Consider the following 12353-nt stretch of genomic DNA (forward strand, 5'->3'; position numbering starts at 1 on the left):
TACATGGCTGGTATTTCACATGCGAGCCACCCACCACAGCCAAACCGCGTCCAGGAATTAGCACTTAGTCAATTCAACCACCCACCATGCCACCAATTCGCTCCCAAAGCTCTAAAAATTTATCAGAGCAAGAGGATAGGATTTTATTAGCTATCCAAGCTCTCAAAAATCAAGAAATCTCTTCAACTCGTGAGGCGGCGCGCCGTTTTGACGTACCATGTACAACCTTACGCAACCGCCTCTCCGGCCACACCCAACGAAGTACTACACGTGCCAATTGTCATAAATTGACTGAACTTGAAGAGGAATCTCTTGAGAAATGGATTATCTCTATGGAGTCTCGTGGAGCAGCACCTCAGCCCTCTATGGTACGAGAAATGGCGGATCTTATTCTTCAGAAGCGTGGAACTACCTCAGTTCTTTCGGTCGGCAAAAACTGGGCCACGAATTTCCTTAAAAGGCGTCATTTGCTTCGTATAAGATCACGGAGCCCACCAAACCCGCTGGATTCCGCCATGAATCGAGTATTAAAGGCCTCCCAAACCGCCATGCAATCTGCCGCAGTTCTTGAGCGAGCAATATGTGATTTACGCACAGCCATCGAGAAGAATAAGCAGGAACTGCCTAGTTCCCAAACGCAGATACCAGCCGAATCAGCCTTCTCAGTTCAAGAAGCCTCTCAATTGATTACTGAGACGGTGGAAGCGATAGGAGAGCACCCCCCCTCCGGGCGTCGGGCTGCATCGCCGGGTTTACATCCATCTGTGCGGGGCCCGCAACGTTGTAGTGGGTGTAAGAAAACAGGGCATAAAATAAATAGGTGTCCAGAAAGATGATGTATTTTACTATATTTAATCTTATGGCGTTTTGATGAAGATAAATGCATTTAAATTTAAAATGTAGAGCTAGGGCGGGCGGCTTGGTTGTGAAATACGTTATGAATGCTCTCCATTGTCTATGGTTGGATCATCCCCGTAGCTGCTTGTTTGTTAGTAGACTCAGCCTTTTTTTTTTTTTTTTTGGATAGCTTTTGGAAAATATAATTGCCCTAAGTTGGCTAGCTCGAATGATCATGGTTCTTCCTCTTCTTTTCCCCCTCCATTGTAGTAGCCATAAAGAATTAGGAACTGGGCTTGTATGCAGAAGCCAAGTGGTAATGATCAGTAAGAATGGCCAACACTACCTATCCAGTCTTGTTGGAAATGGTCCTTCGGTGCCTAACGGTGGTTGGCTACCCAGGTGCCTGGCTGGTCTGTCTTTATATATATATATATATGGGCTACCTATATCCCCAAAATCGATATTTTAACACCACACAGTAATATTGAACAAAGATTCTTTGCACATGACGTGCCCAAATATCCTACCCACTACCGAATATCCCATTATAGGCGGAAGAATAGCCGGATTGGTGGTTGTCCCCAAGGTTTGTTGTATCTGATACTCGAGCCAAGGAGACAAGGAGAGAGTTAGCCCACATCATATTAACCCAGGAAACTACTAGAGCTGTCGGAAATTGGCGACAAATATAGATTGAACCGTCCCAGGATCTCCTTGGTCAATGTCAACCAGCGGTGGGTGAGAGCCTCCAGAACAAAGTGACAAGCATGGTTCCTGTTCCCCACAACCCTCGCCCAAACTCCGAAAGGATATGTCTTGGATTCAAGGGTGTGACATTTGCACGCCTCAACCAATAGGAGAAAAGTCAGTTGTTTACTGAACGCGCTAAGTCTGTGGGTTTAGCTGAACGGGTCATTCGATCAATACTAGGGAGTCCGGATGAAGCCTCTGCGGTCCTCTTCGTGGCTGCAATACCAGGAACATGGTGATCCTGGGCGTTCTAACAGTTTCCCCTTGCCGATTGGGGGTAGTTATATCACATCGGCAGATCCAACTGAGATATCCGCCATTGAGATCCGATACTTCAGCGATAATCTGGATATAGAGATCCTGGCCCGCCATGTCCAAAACTTGCGTCATCTAACCGCAGCTCCAGCTTTGCAGCAATTATTGCAGTCTGTCGATGCGAGTATTTACCTGCTTGTAGCCAATGCAAACCCAATTGTGACGGTGTATTCGGTCGCTGGATGGGCTGCTGATATCATTCGTGAGGTCAGTAGGCCTGGGATAAGATCAACCTTTTAGATCGTGTGCGAAGTGAAATTCCTTCATTTCTCTTTTCATCCTTGCAGGTTGTATGAGAAACAAGGAAGTGAAATAGGGGAGAGAAAACCAAGGGAGGAACTGGGTAGATCTTTCTAATTATGTCTGAGGCTCCAGAATTGCTTCCTCGTCTTTAATTCACAATCACTCAATCACTCAATCACTTACCCATTTCTATTACCCCAAATCTTCTATCATGAACGAGTACATTCTCTTTGTTGCGTTCCCGATGATCGGCGTCGCGTTTATCTCCTTGGCAGCAACGTCGATCTAGTCCTTTCTACCTAGTTCCGAATAAGGATGCCGGCCCGAACGATCGAGGCTCTCACAAGGGATATGGAAACCTCTATGAGTAAACCGAGAGCACAGGGGAAGGAGATGGCTGGGCTCAAGAATCGGATGGGCGCAAAATCACTGGCCTACAAAACCCGGCTGCGCACGATTCTCCCTGCGCACGATTCTCCGAGACATACCAACTTCAGAGCAAGCTAAGGCTGTGCAGGACAAGAAGGCGAGGTTCAGAGATAGGGAACTCGTGATGAATCAGAGGCTTGTTGCTCTACTGAAGTACTATGATCCTACTCGTGTGGGATTTGAGGACCAAGCTGACAGCCTGGAAGCCCTTGCAGAAGAGCTGTACCAATACCGGTTGGTAGACACCAGTATTTACCCACGCATCTTGTTTGTTACTGACAATCATGTATAGTGGCCAAGAATGGGTCCTTCTGCGACTGGCGGTTGGTCTCCGCTGGATACTTTGACTATTTCGTTACTATCTAAATAGCCTAGGTTCTTCTAAGTGCATCTGAATATGTCTTGCCAGCAGCCTTTGTGTTGCAATGATACGGGTTTGAGACGATCATATTGACCTGCGAACCACTGGTATCTAATGTTCGATTGATCAACGAGGTTCTCCAACAACTGTGTAAAAGTCAGTTGTAAATATTATCTCAGTTGTGCAGCTCCGGCCACCGAAAACACGCTGATAAACATAGTCTAGAGCTTGGTGGACCCGTGGACTAGGTAAATATTTTACAAAAGATACCTCACGTCATGCTAGTGTGAGATCGGGATCTACAATGTATGATAGAGCGCAGATCAGACGTAGCAATCTCTATGTGAATGTCGAAATGTATATTTACGATCCAAATCAAAGTGACACGGCAAGATACGAACCTTCAAGATTAGTCTCCGTTACATTAGCTTTAATTAATATTTACATGTATGTAGGTACATTACAAGATACAGGTACTACAACATACTCAGAAGTGCCGATTCCAACAGCCATGCACCGAAATAGGGGTGTTCTCCGCATTTGTGGAGATCCCCGGATTTTCCGACTTGAGGGAATTACGAATTCCGTTTGCTATTGTCGGCTTCTCCTTGTAATCACCACGCTGTTTCGTCTACTTCGCCTTTTCGGTGCTCGGTCGGCCGTGTTATCTGCTATTCTCTCCACATCATGGCACTTGCTCATTCGCTCTTGCCTCTAATCCCCACTCAGTAGGTACTCGGTCAAACCTCGGATATTTGAGCCTTTTCGTCATGGATCTGCAGGATTGATCCTTCGGGAATTTCTAGTTTTATTATTTGCCGTCTCAAGGTCTGTATATGATACGTGGTGATACCGCCGTCATGAGAACAGGAAACATACCTCGGAGCAAATAGACAACTATTAAAGGCCGCTGGTCTGCAGATATCGCAGCCTGACCATTTTCCACGGTCTTTCCTCAACATGACTCGTTTTCATTCATGGCCTTTGTTGGCGGTCATGGGCTCACTTGCCCTGGCTAGCCAAGATGCCTTTCAATCAAAATGTATCAATTTTGGTGATCAAATCGACATTCCCAATGTTAAAGTCAACTTTGCCGAGTTTATCCAGGGAGGCACCAACCTATCCTTAGTAGACAATCCGCCTAGCTGTGGTAGAACGAGCCAGGCCGTCTCGGTAGATCTGTGCCGAGTCGCTATGGCCGTGTCAACCTCGAACAGCAGCGAGATCACGCTAGAGGCTTGGTTCCCTCGTGAATATAAGGGTCGTTTTTTGAGCACCGGAAATGGTGGTATCTCCGGGTGTAAGCGTTATTTCCAACCCTAGCATCTTGAGACAAGCTAATCTCAATGTAGGCATTCAATACTATGACCTCGCATACACCGCACAACTAGGGTTTGCCACTGTCGGAGCCAACAACGGACACAATGGTACCTCAGGAAAGCCTTTCTACCACAAACCTGAGGTAGTCAAAGATTATGCATACCGTTCCGTTCACACAGGAGTTGTGATCGGCAAGGAGCTTACCAAGCAATTCTACGATGAGGGCTTCAAGAAGAGCTACTACCTCGGATGCTCGACTGGTGGCCGCCAAGGTTGGAAGTCTGTTCAAAAATACCCTAACGACTTTGACGGAGTGGTTGCTGGTGCCCCCGCCATAAACCTAATCAACCTATTTTCATGGAGCGCACGTTTTTATACTTTCACTGGCTCGCCAACTTCCGACACGTTTCTGTCTACAGATGAATGGGAGATTGTCCACGAAGAGATCCTCCGCCAGTGTGATGCTATTGATGGTGCCGAAGATGGAATCATCGAAGATCCCGATCTCTGCCGCCCTGTTCTGGAAACATTGACTTGTGACCCCAGTGCTAAAAACAAAACAAGCTGTCTCACAAGTGCCCAAGTGAATACCGCCCAGCAAGTGCTATCACCATTGTATGGAATCAATGGCACCCTGCTATATCCCCGCATGCAGCCTGGTTCTGAAATCCTCGCCGCGCCTATAATGTACAGTGGCACACCGTTCCCATACAGCGAAGATTGGTATCGTTACGTCGTCTACAGCAACCCGTCCTGGAGCGGGGCCAACTTCACATTGAAAGATGCTGCTGTAGCTCTCGCTCAGAACCCATACAACATACAAACGTGGGAAGGTGATATCTCTCCATTCAAAAAGACCGGTGGCAAGATCTTGCACTACCATGGCCTCCAAGACCAGCTGATTAGCTCCGAAGACTCCAAGATGTACTACTCTCACGTGTCAAACACCATGAAACTACCGCCCAATAAGTTAGATGAGTTCTACCGCTTCTTCCAAATTAGCGGTATGGGCCATTGCGGCGGGGGCGATGGTGCCTATGGTATCGGCCAGGGACTCGATACTTACGATGGGACCAATCCCGAGGATAATGTTCTTATGGCAATGGTGCGGTGGGTCGAGGAAGGCAAGGCACCAGAGACTGTTCGTGGTGCTAAGTTCTCCAACGGACCTGGCTCTAAGGTCGAGTACAGACGCAAGCACTGCCGCTGGCCTCGACGCAATGTATTCAGGGGCCCTGGAAACTACACCGATGAGAACGCTTGGCAGTGTGTTTAGGCTTGCTTGCCAGTTGTGTGTATATAATTCATTCCGCCTACCTATAAATTCCATCGAACTATTGTTAGATTTGGTCGATTCCATTCCGCTCATATATACAGAGGATGTACACAGTATGTAAACAAGTTTGCCAGGACGTCATACCGGCAGAAAATAGACGGAATTCATCGGCAAAAACAATGGGCTCCGGGGCAATAGCAGACCGCCTAGCAGCCTGCCCCAGCTGGATTGCAGATCAGTTGAGCTGTGTGACCTCTATATTTCCGCTGATCATTTCTCCCTTATACATTACTTTTATATGAATCATTGCAAATTTTGAAAGCCGGCAATATATTACTACCCCCCACTATCCTGCGCACGGATCACCATTTGAGGCACCCCATCGAAGCTACCCCTCGGGTCGCGTTACGTATATAGCAGTGAGAATCCCGCGCACTCTCGAGTTTCGATTTCACAGCCTACCCGTGACCTGTCCGACCTAACAGTACAATTCTCCAGTCCCAATCGCAATGGCAGACCCAGAGATGGACCAGTTCGCACAGACTCGCGGCGCCGACGACCTATTCGACGACGAGATTATCCCGATCTCCACAGAAGAACAGCAGGCGCAGACAGAGGTCATTACCCCCGAGCCAGAGCCAGAGTCACAGGAGGTACAGGTACCTGAGAAGCCAGCTCCCGAGCAGCCAGTTCCACGTGGGGAGACTCCGCAGCGGGGCCGTGGCGGTGAACGAGGCCGGGGACGACGGGGTCGGGGTAAAGGAGGGCGCGGTGGACGGGAGTCAGACCAAAAGCGATCAGAAAGCTCTCCGCGCAAAAAGAATCATGTTAATGCGCCTGCTGCCGATGCGCGCGAGGCTGGTTCTTCGAAGTCGAAGCCCGAGAAGACCGAGAAGCCCGTTGAGCCTAAAGAACCTAAGGAGGAGACCGATCCGGTTGAAGAGGGTAATGGTGAGGATCTAGCTGCGAATGGCGCCGAGGCTCAGCGTGTGCCAGCTGTTCGTGGTGATCGGAGTGCCACTGGTGGTTTGAGAAAGGTGTGTAGTGCATCTCTTGCCAAGATAACCAAAGTACACAAGCTGACTGTTTACTTCCAGCCTAAACTCACCGAAGAAGAACTGTCCAAACGCATTGCTGCAGCCAAGGAGAACGCTGTAAAGAAGGCTGCTGCTCACGCTCGCGCCGAAGCTGACCAGGCGTCGTTCATGGAGCGCGAGCAGGAAGCGGCGAAGAAACGTCGTGAGGAACTCGCGCACCGCCGCGTGATGGATAGTGAACGTGAAAAAAACAGACAGCGGAAACTCAAGGCTCAGACGGGCCGTGAGTGGGACTCGCAGAAACGCGAGGAAGATTATGACCCCCGCGGTGGAGGCAGTCAATTCCGACGCGGTATGCACGGTGGCGTGTCTGGCGCCGTGCGACGAGACTTTGAAGAGGCCCACTCAGAAGAGGCTGCCGATCACTCCGGTAGTAACCGTGGTCGTGGACGCGGTGGTCGGGGTGGCCGTGGTCGTGGATCCCCGCGTACCCCACAGGGGGATCGGCCACGCAAGGGCTTAGCTGACAGTATATTTGCAACAGAGAGTCCTGCTGCGCCGGGGCTGGATGATAAGAGTGCATTCCCTGCTTTGCCTGAGGCACCCAAGAAGACTGAGACGAAGAAGACTGAGACTAAACCTGCTCCCACGCCGGAGACTAAGGTTAAGACTGAGACTAAAGTCGAGTCTAAAGCTGAAACCGAAAGTGCCCCTGCAGCTTCCAAGCCACAATCCGCAATGGACAAATTGGACTCTACATTTTCACCTATCACTGGAACTTGGGCAGACCAGTTTGAGGATGAGTGATAAAATGTTTCATTTGGAAAATGATTTTGGGGGGTTTTGTGATCATTGGTTTTTACGATTTTCTTTCTGCATTCACGACACGAACAGACTCCTGTTTCCCTCAGTTGCAATTTGATATCCCGCCTGTTTTAAAGCCTTGATTGGTGGCTCAGATGCGAAAGTCCGCCAGCATTACATATACGTATATTGCCGCTCATAGCGACCGATGCTTTCTGGAATTAAGACATTGGTTACAGTTTTGTTTCTTGTTGATTTTAGAATAAGCATAGTCGGCCGCTTATGGCTTCTGTCCTCGGTGATGATATAACGGGTTTTATGCATACGATTTTCTACATTTAGATATCCTTTGTGTATGTCCTTTTGCACCTCCGCCACAATCAGTCCTGCACTCGCCAGTGTAGGTTTGATTAACTATTCATCCATGTGAAAACCAGTTTGTAAGCTATCAAATCCCCCCCCAAATCTTTTTGTATATAACCCGAAATCCAGTGTGGCAGTGCAATTTTATAAACCATAAAACCCATATGCGCCACCTATTCCTGAACATGATCTTGCCGAGGGGTTTCGTCGATCCATCTGCGGCGCAGTGGGGTTCTCAGTGAATTTGACTGTGCCAGCGGTGACTTTTTCACAAAACCGGTGATACCGTATGGCAATATGCTTCGTGGTCGCATTTAACCCGGGGTTCGATGCCAATGCAATTACACCATTGTTATGCGCATAGATACAAATATGCCTCTGAAGAAACCCAGGAATGCCAATCTCCATTAACAGCTGTGTCAGCCAAATTGCATCTCGCATAGCTAGCGCTTCTTGCAATCAGCTGAAATAAGAGATAGAGACAGCGACTCAGAAGTGACAGCGAATGGTAAGCCGCACTACAAATGCCTCATGGCGAGCTGTAGATGGAGGAAGTAGAAAGTGTAGTAGGTATAAAGCTGACACCCATTTATCTTCACTTGAGATCCTGGCGACACCCACTTCGACGCCTGCACATATAAAAGGGAGGTGGTCCCGTGCGAGATGTGTAGTATATAGCTCAACGATACCGATCCATCGTGCTTGTGTAGAAGAAAATAGTCGAAGGCGGCATAGAGGTTGCGAACTGGCATGGCAGCACTCTTTATATCTAATCGATGAGTCCCTGGTCTAGGATCCCTCCATTCTGCTACCAAAAGTAACTGGGTTGTGGAAATAATCCGGTTCCTTAGAAATCCCAAATTCTTTGATGGCTTGCAATACAACTCCCTCCCAGGTTATACCTAGAGTGACTTCATGATGTCACCGAAACACATCACAGCGAGGTTGAATTGAGAAGTATAGATTCTTCAGGCGGGTTGGACGTCTTTCCATTGGATTATCATCAGTCAACTGTTCTCATCCTCTTCGCTCAACAAGAAGTCCGAAACTCACTTCAACACCGCAAGAAATCCAAAAGCATGCCCCATGACGCCTTCATAGAGCCGAAAGAAGGCCCCTCAAATAAATATATAACGTGATCGTGACGACATCGAAGATCTAATAGATCTATACCGATTCGGATTCATCGCGAGCCTTAAAACACCGCTGGCAATGGTTACAGATAACTGCTTCTCGTATAAAGTTGATTTTTAACAGTTGGTCACCTGGCTTCATTCCCCTCGTGTGCTGGTTGTTTTGGTGGTAGAAACGGTTTTCTCCATGATGAAAAGAGGGTAAGGGGATCATGTCAAGAATGTGGGCGAGAAGAAATAGAAACCCAAATGTGAAGTGAAAGGATTGCTAGTTTTTTATGTAAAGGCATAAAAGAAAACTCCAAAGGTCATTCTTGATCCTATCTCCCGTTGTTTTCTTATATACTGAGGGCTTGTTTGTCAGATTCAGGATATAAATACCCTGCTTTCCCAAGATTGAACCACACGGATTTTGCTTCTTTCTCTTCTGGTAGCCAGTAGCTACAACAGGTATGCTTATAGATTCCATAAGCTCTCCTCTGTATTTACCTTTCATGAGGGCTAGTTTAGTCAATCTCACTGCCTATTTATAATTGACCACATTGCGTAGCACATAGACATGTTCTTTGTTTACGCTATCCATTCTAGGCAAAGTCATATTCTCTATTTGTCACGGGTAAATGAGAAAAGATGGGATGATCCATGAACGTGAGATCTGATGTCTTCCAAATGGTCGAGCTTTGGATCTGCGAACAACGTTTATATTAGACAGGGCACAGAGGCACAATCCAATTTGGAGCGGGCGTTCCGATATAGGGATCACCTCAACGCTGTAGTGAAAGGTGCGATACTGAACAAGATGAGCAATCCCCAAACAACCGGAGATCTCCAGCAATCTATAATGGGAGACCGCCGTCTTGCGATATGATGTACCTATTTTGGGGTGTAGCATGGAGTAGATGGATGTGGAGGTGGAGTGTGCTGACGTGATTAAGCAATAGATCCATCTATGTATCTGATGTCTTTCTATATCTAGGCAGCACTGACAGCTAAAGGGTAGGTGTTTGGACTATCAGCAACAGAAATTCTCAGGAAATCAGCAGCTAGTCACATAACGTCTTGAGCGACAACATTGTTGTCTAGAATTATTCAGAAAATGCCACGATGTAAACCGGTGATGGAATTCACAAGGTCGAAGGCGACAAAACCCTTTCAATTGCTCATATAGAACGAAGATTGTCAATTTATAGGTGTTTTCTCCCCGATGTAGATTTGATTGGTCCAGTCTCGCGTCAACTGACACTAAATCGGAGCATGCAGCCAAGAAATTCTCCGAGAACAAAACGGTTATACTGGATAAATATTTACAGGATCGAAATGTGAAAGCAAGCATATTATAATAGAATATGTAGATACACACACTTAAATCTCCAAGCGAGCTATGAAGAGCAACGATGCGATATATATTCCGGAAACAGAAGGATATGATATGCAATGCTCCCAAGTAGATATAGTGAAGACCATCGAGGCTCACCATTCGGAATATCGGAGTTCCCCGTCCCATTTGGAGTAGCTGGACATAAATCATCCATATCCTAACAGCCAACCAAATCGGTAGAGCTCGGTTACCCAGTGCCGGTCGAACCGAAAGAAGTTCGTGACTAATAGAAACCCCAGTTTTCCCCACAGTGGAGTGTTGGGGGTGAAAAGGGTTCTCTTCTTTATAACTGTTATAACTCGTAACTGTTCTTCTTTGATACATAATGGCAAAAAATATATCAAAATGGGTTCAACGGAGGAGACACATGGCGCCCAACCACATTTACCACCCGCATCGGGAAACTTGGCGCCCGAAAATCATGAACACGAACAGCCCAAAAAAAGAGTCAACGGGGGCCTTGATGCATGGTTAAATGTTCTTGCGGGATTCTGTGTTTTCGTGAACTCTTGGTTAGCTTACATTGTTATCATATTATGCACACGTCAAGCTAATCTTTGTTTTAGGGGCCTGCTAACGACTTATGGCGCTTTTCAAGAGTATTACCAGACAGAGCTTCTACCAAATGAGACGCCATCCGCAATCTCATGGGTGGGCAGTATCCAAGCCACTCTAATTCCAATGGTTGGTCTTGCTACGGGGCCATTAGTCGATATTGGATATTTGCGCCCTCTGATTATATCCGGAAGTTTCTTGACTGTATTCGGAATGATGATGACGAGTCTCGCCACTTCATACTATCAGGTAAATCTAGAAAGTACAACATTAGAGAAACACATTTTCTGACAAGAACAGGTATTACTCGCGCAAGGATTTTGCGTCGGAATGGGAGGCGGCATTTCCTACATCCCAGCCCTCGTGGTCATCTCCACGAGTTTCACCACAAAACGCCCAATCGCCATCGGCTGCGCTTCAATTGGGTCTAGCGTGGGGGCCGTCATTTTCCCAGTCATGTTCCGCCAACTGCAGCCCAAGATCGGGTTCCCGTGGGCAGTCCGCTGCATCGGCTTCATCAGCTTATTTCTTGCTATTGTAGCTTGTCTAATCTTGTGTCGACAACCAGGCCAAAGAGCCCATGCAAGAAGTCTTATCGACTGGAAAGCCTTCCGCGAGCCGTCGTTTATGATGTTCTCGCTTTCGCTCACGTGTGTCATGCTCGCATACTACGTGCCGATTTTCTATATCGCCTCCTATGCCCGCACTGTGGTGCATACCACTACCGATTTTAGCTTTTATATGGTTGCTATTGTCAACGGCACATCGGTCATTGGTCGTGTCGTTCCATACCTACTTGTGAAATATATCAAGCCCATTGGGATCCTGATATTTTCTGTGACTGCGTCGGCCATTGCTATGTTCACTTGGATTGCGGCTACCGGTATGGCTGGGTTTATAGTTTGGGCATGCTATTGGGGAGCTCTCAGTGGTGTGTTGGTTACAGCGCCAACTTCTATTGTGGCACATCCGATTTTCTGTCAGGATTCGAGCTTTTTGGGGACTCGTTTGGGCATGATGTGGGGGATATCGTCTTTTGGCGCGCTTGCTGGAACACCGATTGCAGGTGCTTTGGTAAATCTTGATACTGCAGAGTTTTTGCATGCTCAAATCTTTGCGGGGTGCATGATGGTTGGTGCCGTCTTGTTACAGATTTGGCCAACTTTCAGAGTGGTTCGGTATGATCTAGAGCATCCTCGCAAAAAATGAGCAGTTCGCTGGAAACTGGAAGGCAGGGTTGTTGCCTTTGTGAATCAACACAAGTAAATATGCATCAAATTCCAAAGTAGTAGATACCCTAATCGCATGTTATGATAGTAGAAAACTTGGCTTGTTATATTCCAACACGAATAACTAGGGGAAATACAGAAAGAAACTTATACAAATTCATCTATTATATAGTCAGGGAGGTGGGCCTATTTGCACTAATTACGCACGAAATAGGCCCACACTATAGGCCGTAATGGGCCGGAGTTCTAGGCCTAAAGCCTAATTAATTTGTGGGCTTTATAGGTCTATTAGCAACCTTTAAGGGTGATGCTGGTTCTAG

The 12353-nt window shown here is 47.2% G+C and overlaps 4 protein-coding genes across 4 annotated transcripts; all 4 read left to right on the plus strand.

Annotated features, from left to right (window-relative positions):
* Nucleotides 1–2701: 2701 nt before the first annotated feature.
* N7487_001463 (uncharacterized protein) lies at nucleotides 2702–2943 on the plus strand (the record flags this gene model as incomplete). Its single annotated transcript, XM_056869211.1, has 2 exons — nucleotides 2702–2825; nucleotides 2870–2943. 2 exons carry the CDS (start codon nucleotides 2702–2704, stop codon nucleotides 2941–2943), a joined length of 198 nt encoding a protein of 65 aa, XP_056733995.1.
* A 955-nt stretch (nucleotides 2944–3898) lies between these two features.
* faeB-2 (putative feruloyl esterase) lies at nucleotides 3899–5534 on the plus strand (the record flags this gene model as incomplete). Its single annotated transcript, XM_056869212.1, has 2 exons — nucleotides 3899–4238; nucleotides 4291–5534. 2 exons carry the CDS (start codon nucleotides 3899–3901, stop codon nucleotides 5532–5534), a joined length of 1584 nt encoding a protein of 527 aa, XP_056733996.1.
* A 509-nt stretch (nucleotides 5535–6043) lies between these two features.
* On the plus strand, nucleotides 6044–7378 carry N7487_001465 (uncharacterized protein; the record flags this gene model as incomplete). Its single annotated transcript, XM_056869213.1, has 1 exon — nucleotides 6044–7378. The coding sequence occupies one exon, from the start codon at nucleotides 6044–6046 to the stop codon at nucleotides 7376–7378; it is 1335 nt and encodes a 444-aa protein (XP_056733997.1).
* A 3216-nt stretch (nucleotides 7379–10594) lies between these two features.
* N7487_001466 (uncharacterized protein) lies at nucleotides 10595–12013 on the plus strand (the record flags this gene model as incomplete). The annotated part of the gene is made up of 3 exons (XM_056869214.1): nucleotides 10595–10761; nucleotides 10816–11053; nucleotides 11105–12013. The coding sequence occupies 3 exons, from the start codon at nucleotides 10595–10597 to the stop codon at nucleotides 12011–12013; spliced, it is 1314 nt and encodes a 437-aa protein (XP_056733998.1).
* Between the last annotated feature and the right edge of the window lie 340 nt (nucleotides 12014–12353).

Source organism: Penicillium crustosum (assembly GCF_028827405.1).
Source record: "Penicillium crustosum strain IBT 35664 chromosome Unknown utg000001l_segment0_segment0, whole genome shotgun sequence".
Taxonomy (NCBI): Eukaryota; Fungi; Ascomycota; class Eurotiomycetes; order Eurotiales; family Aspergillaceae; genus Penicillium; species Penicillium crustosum.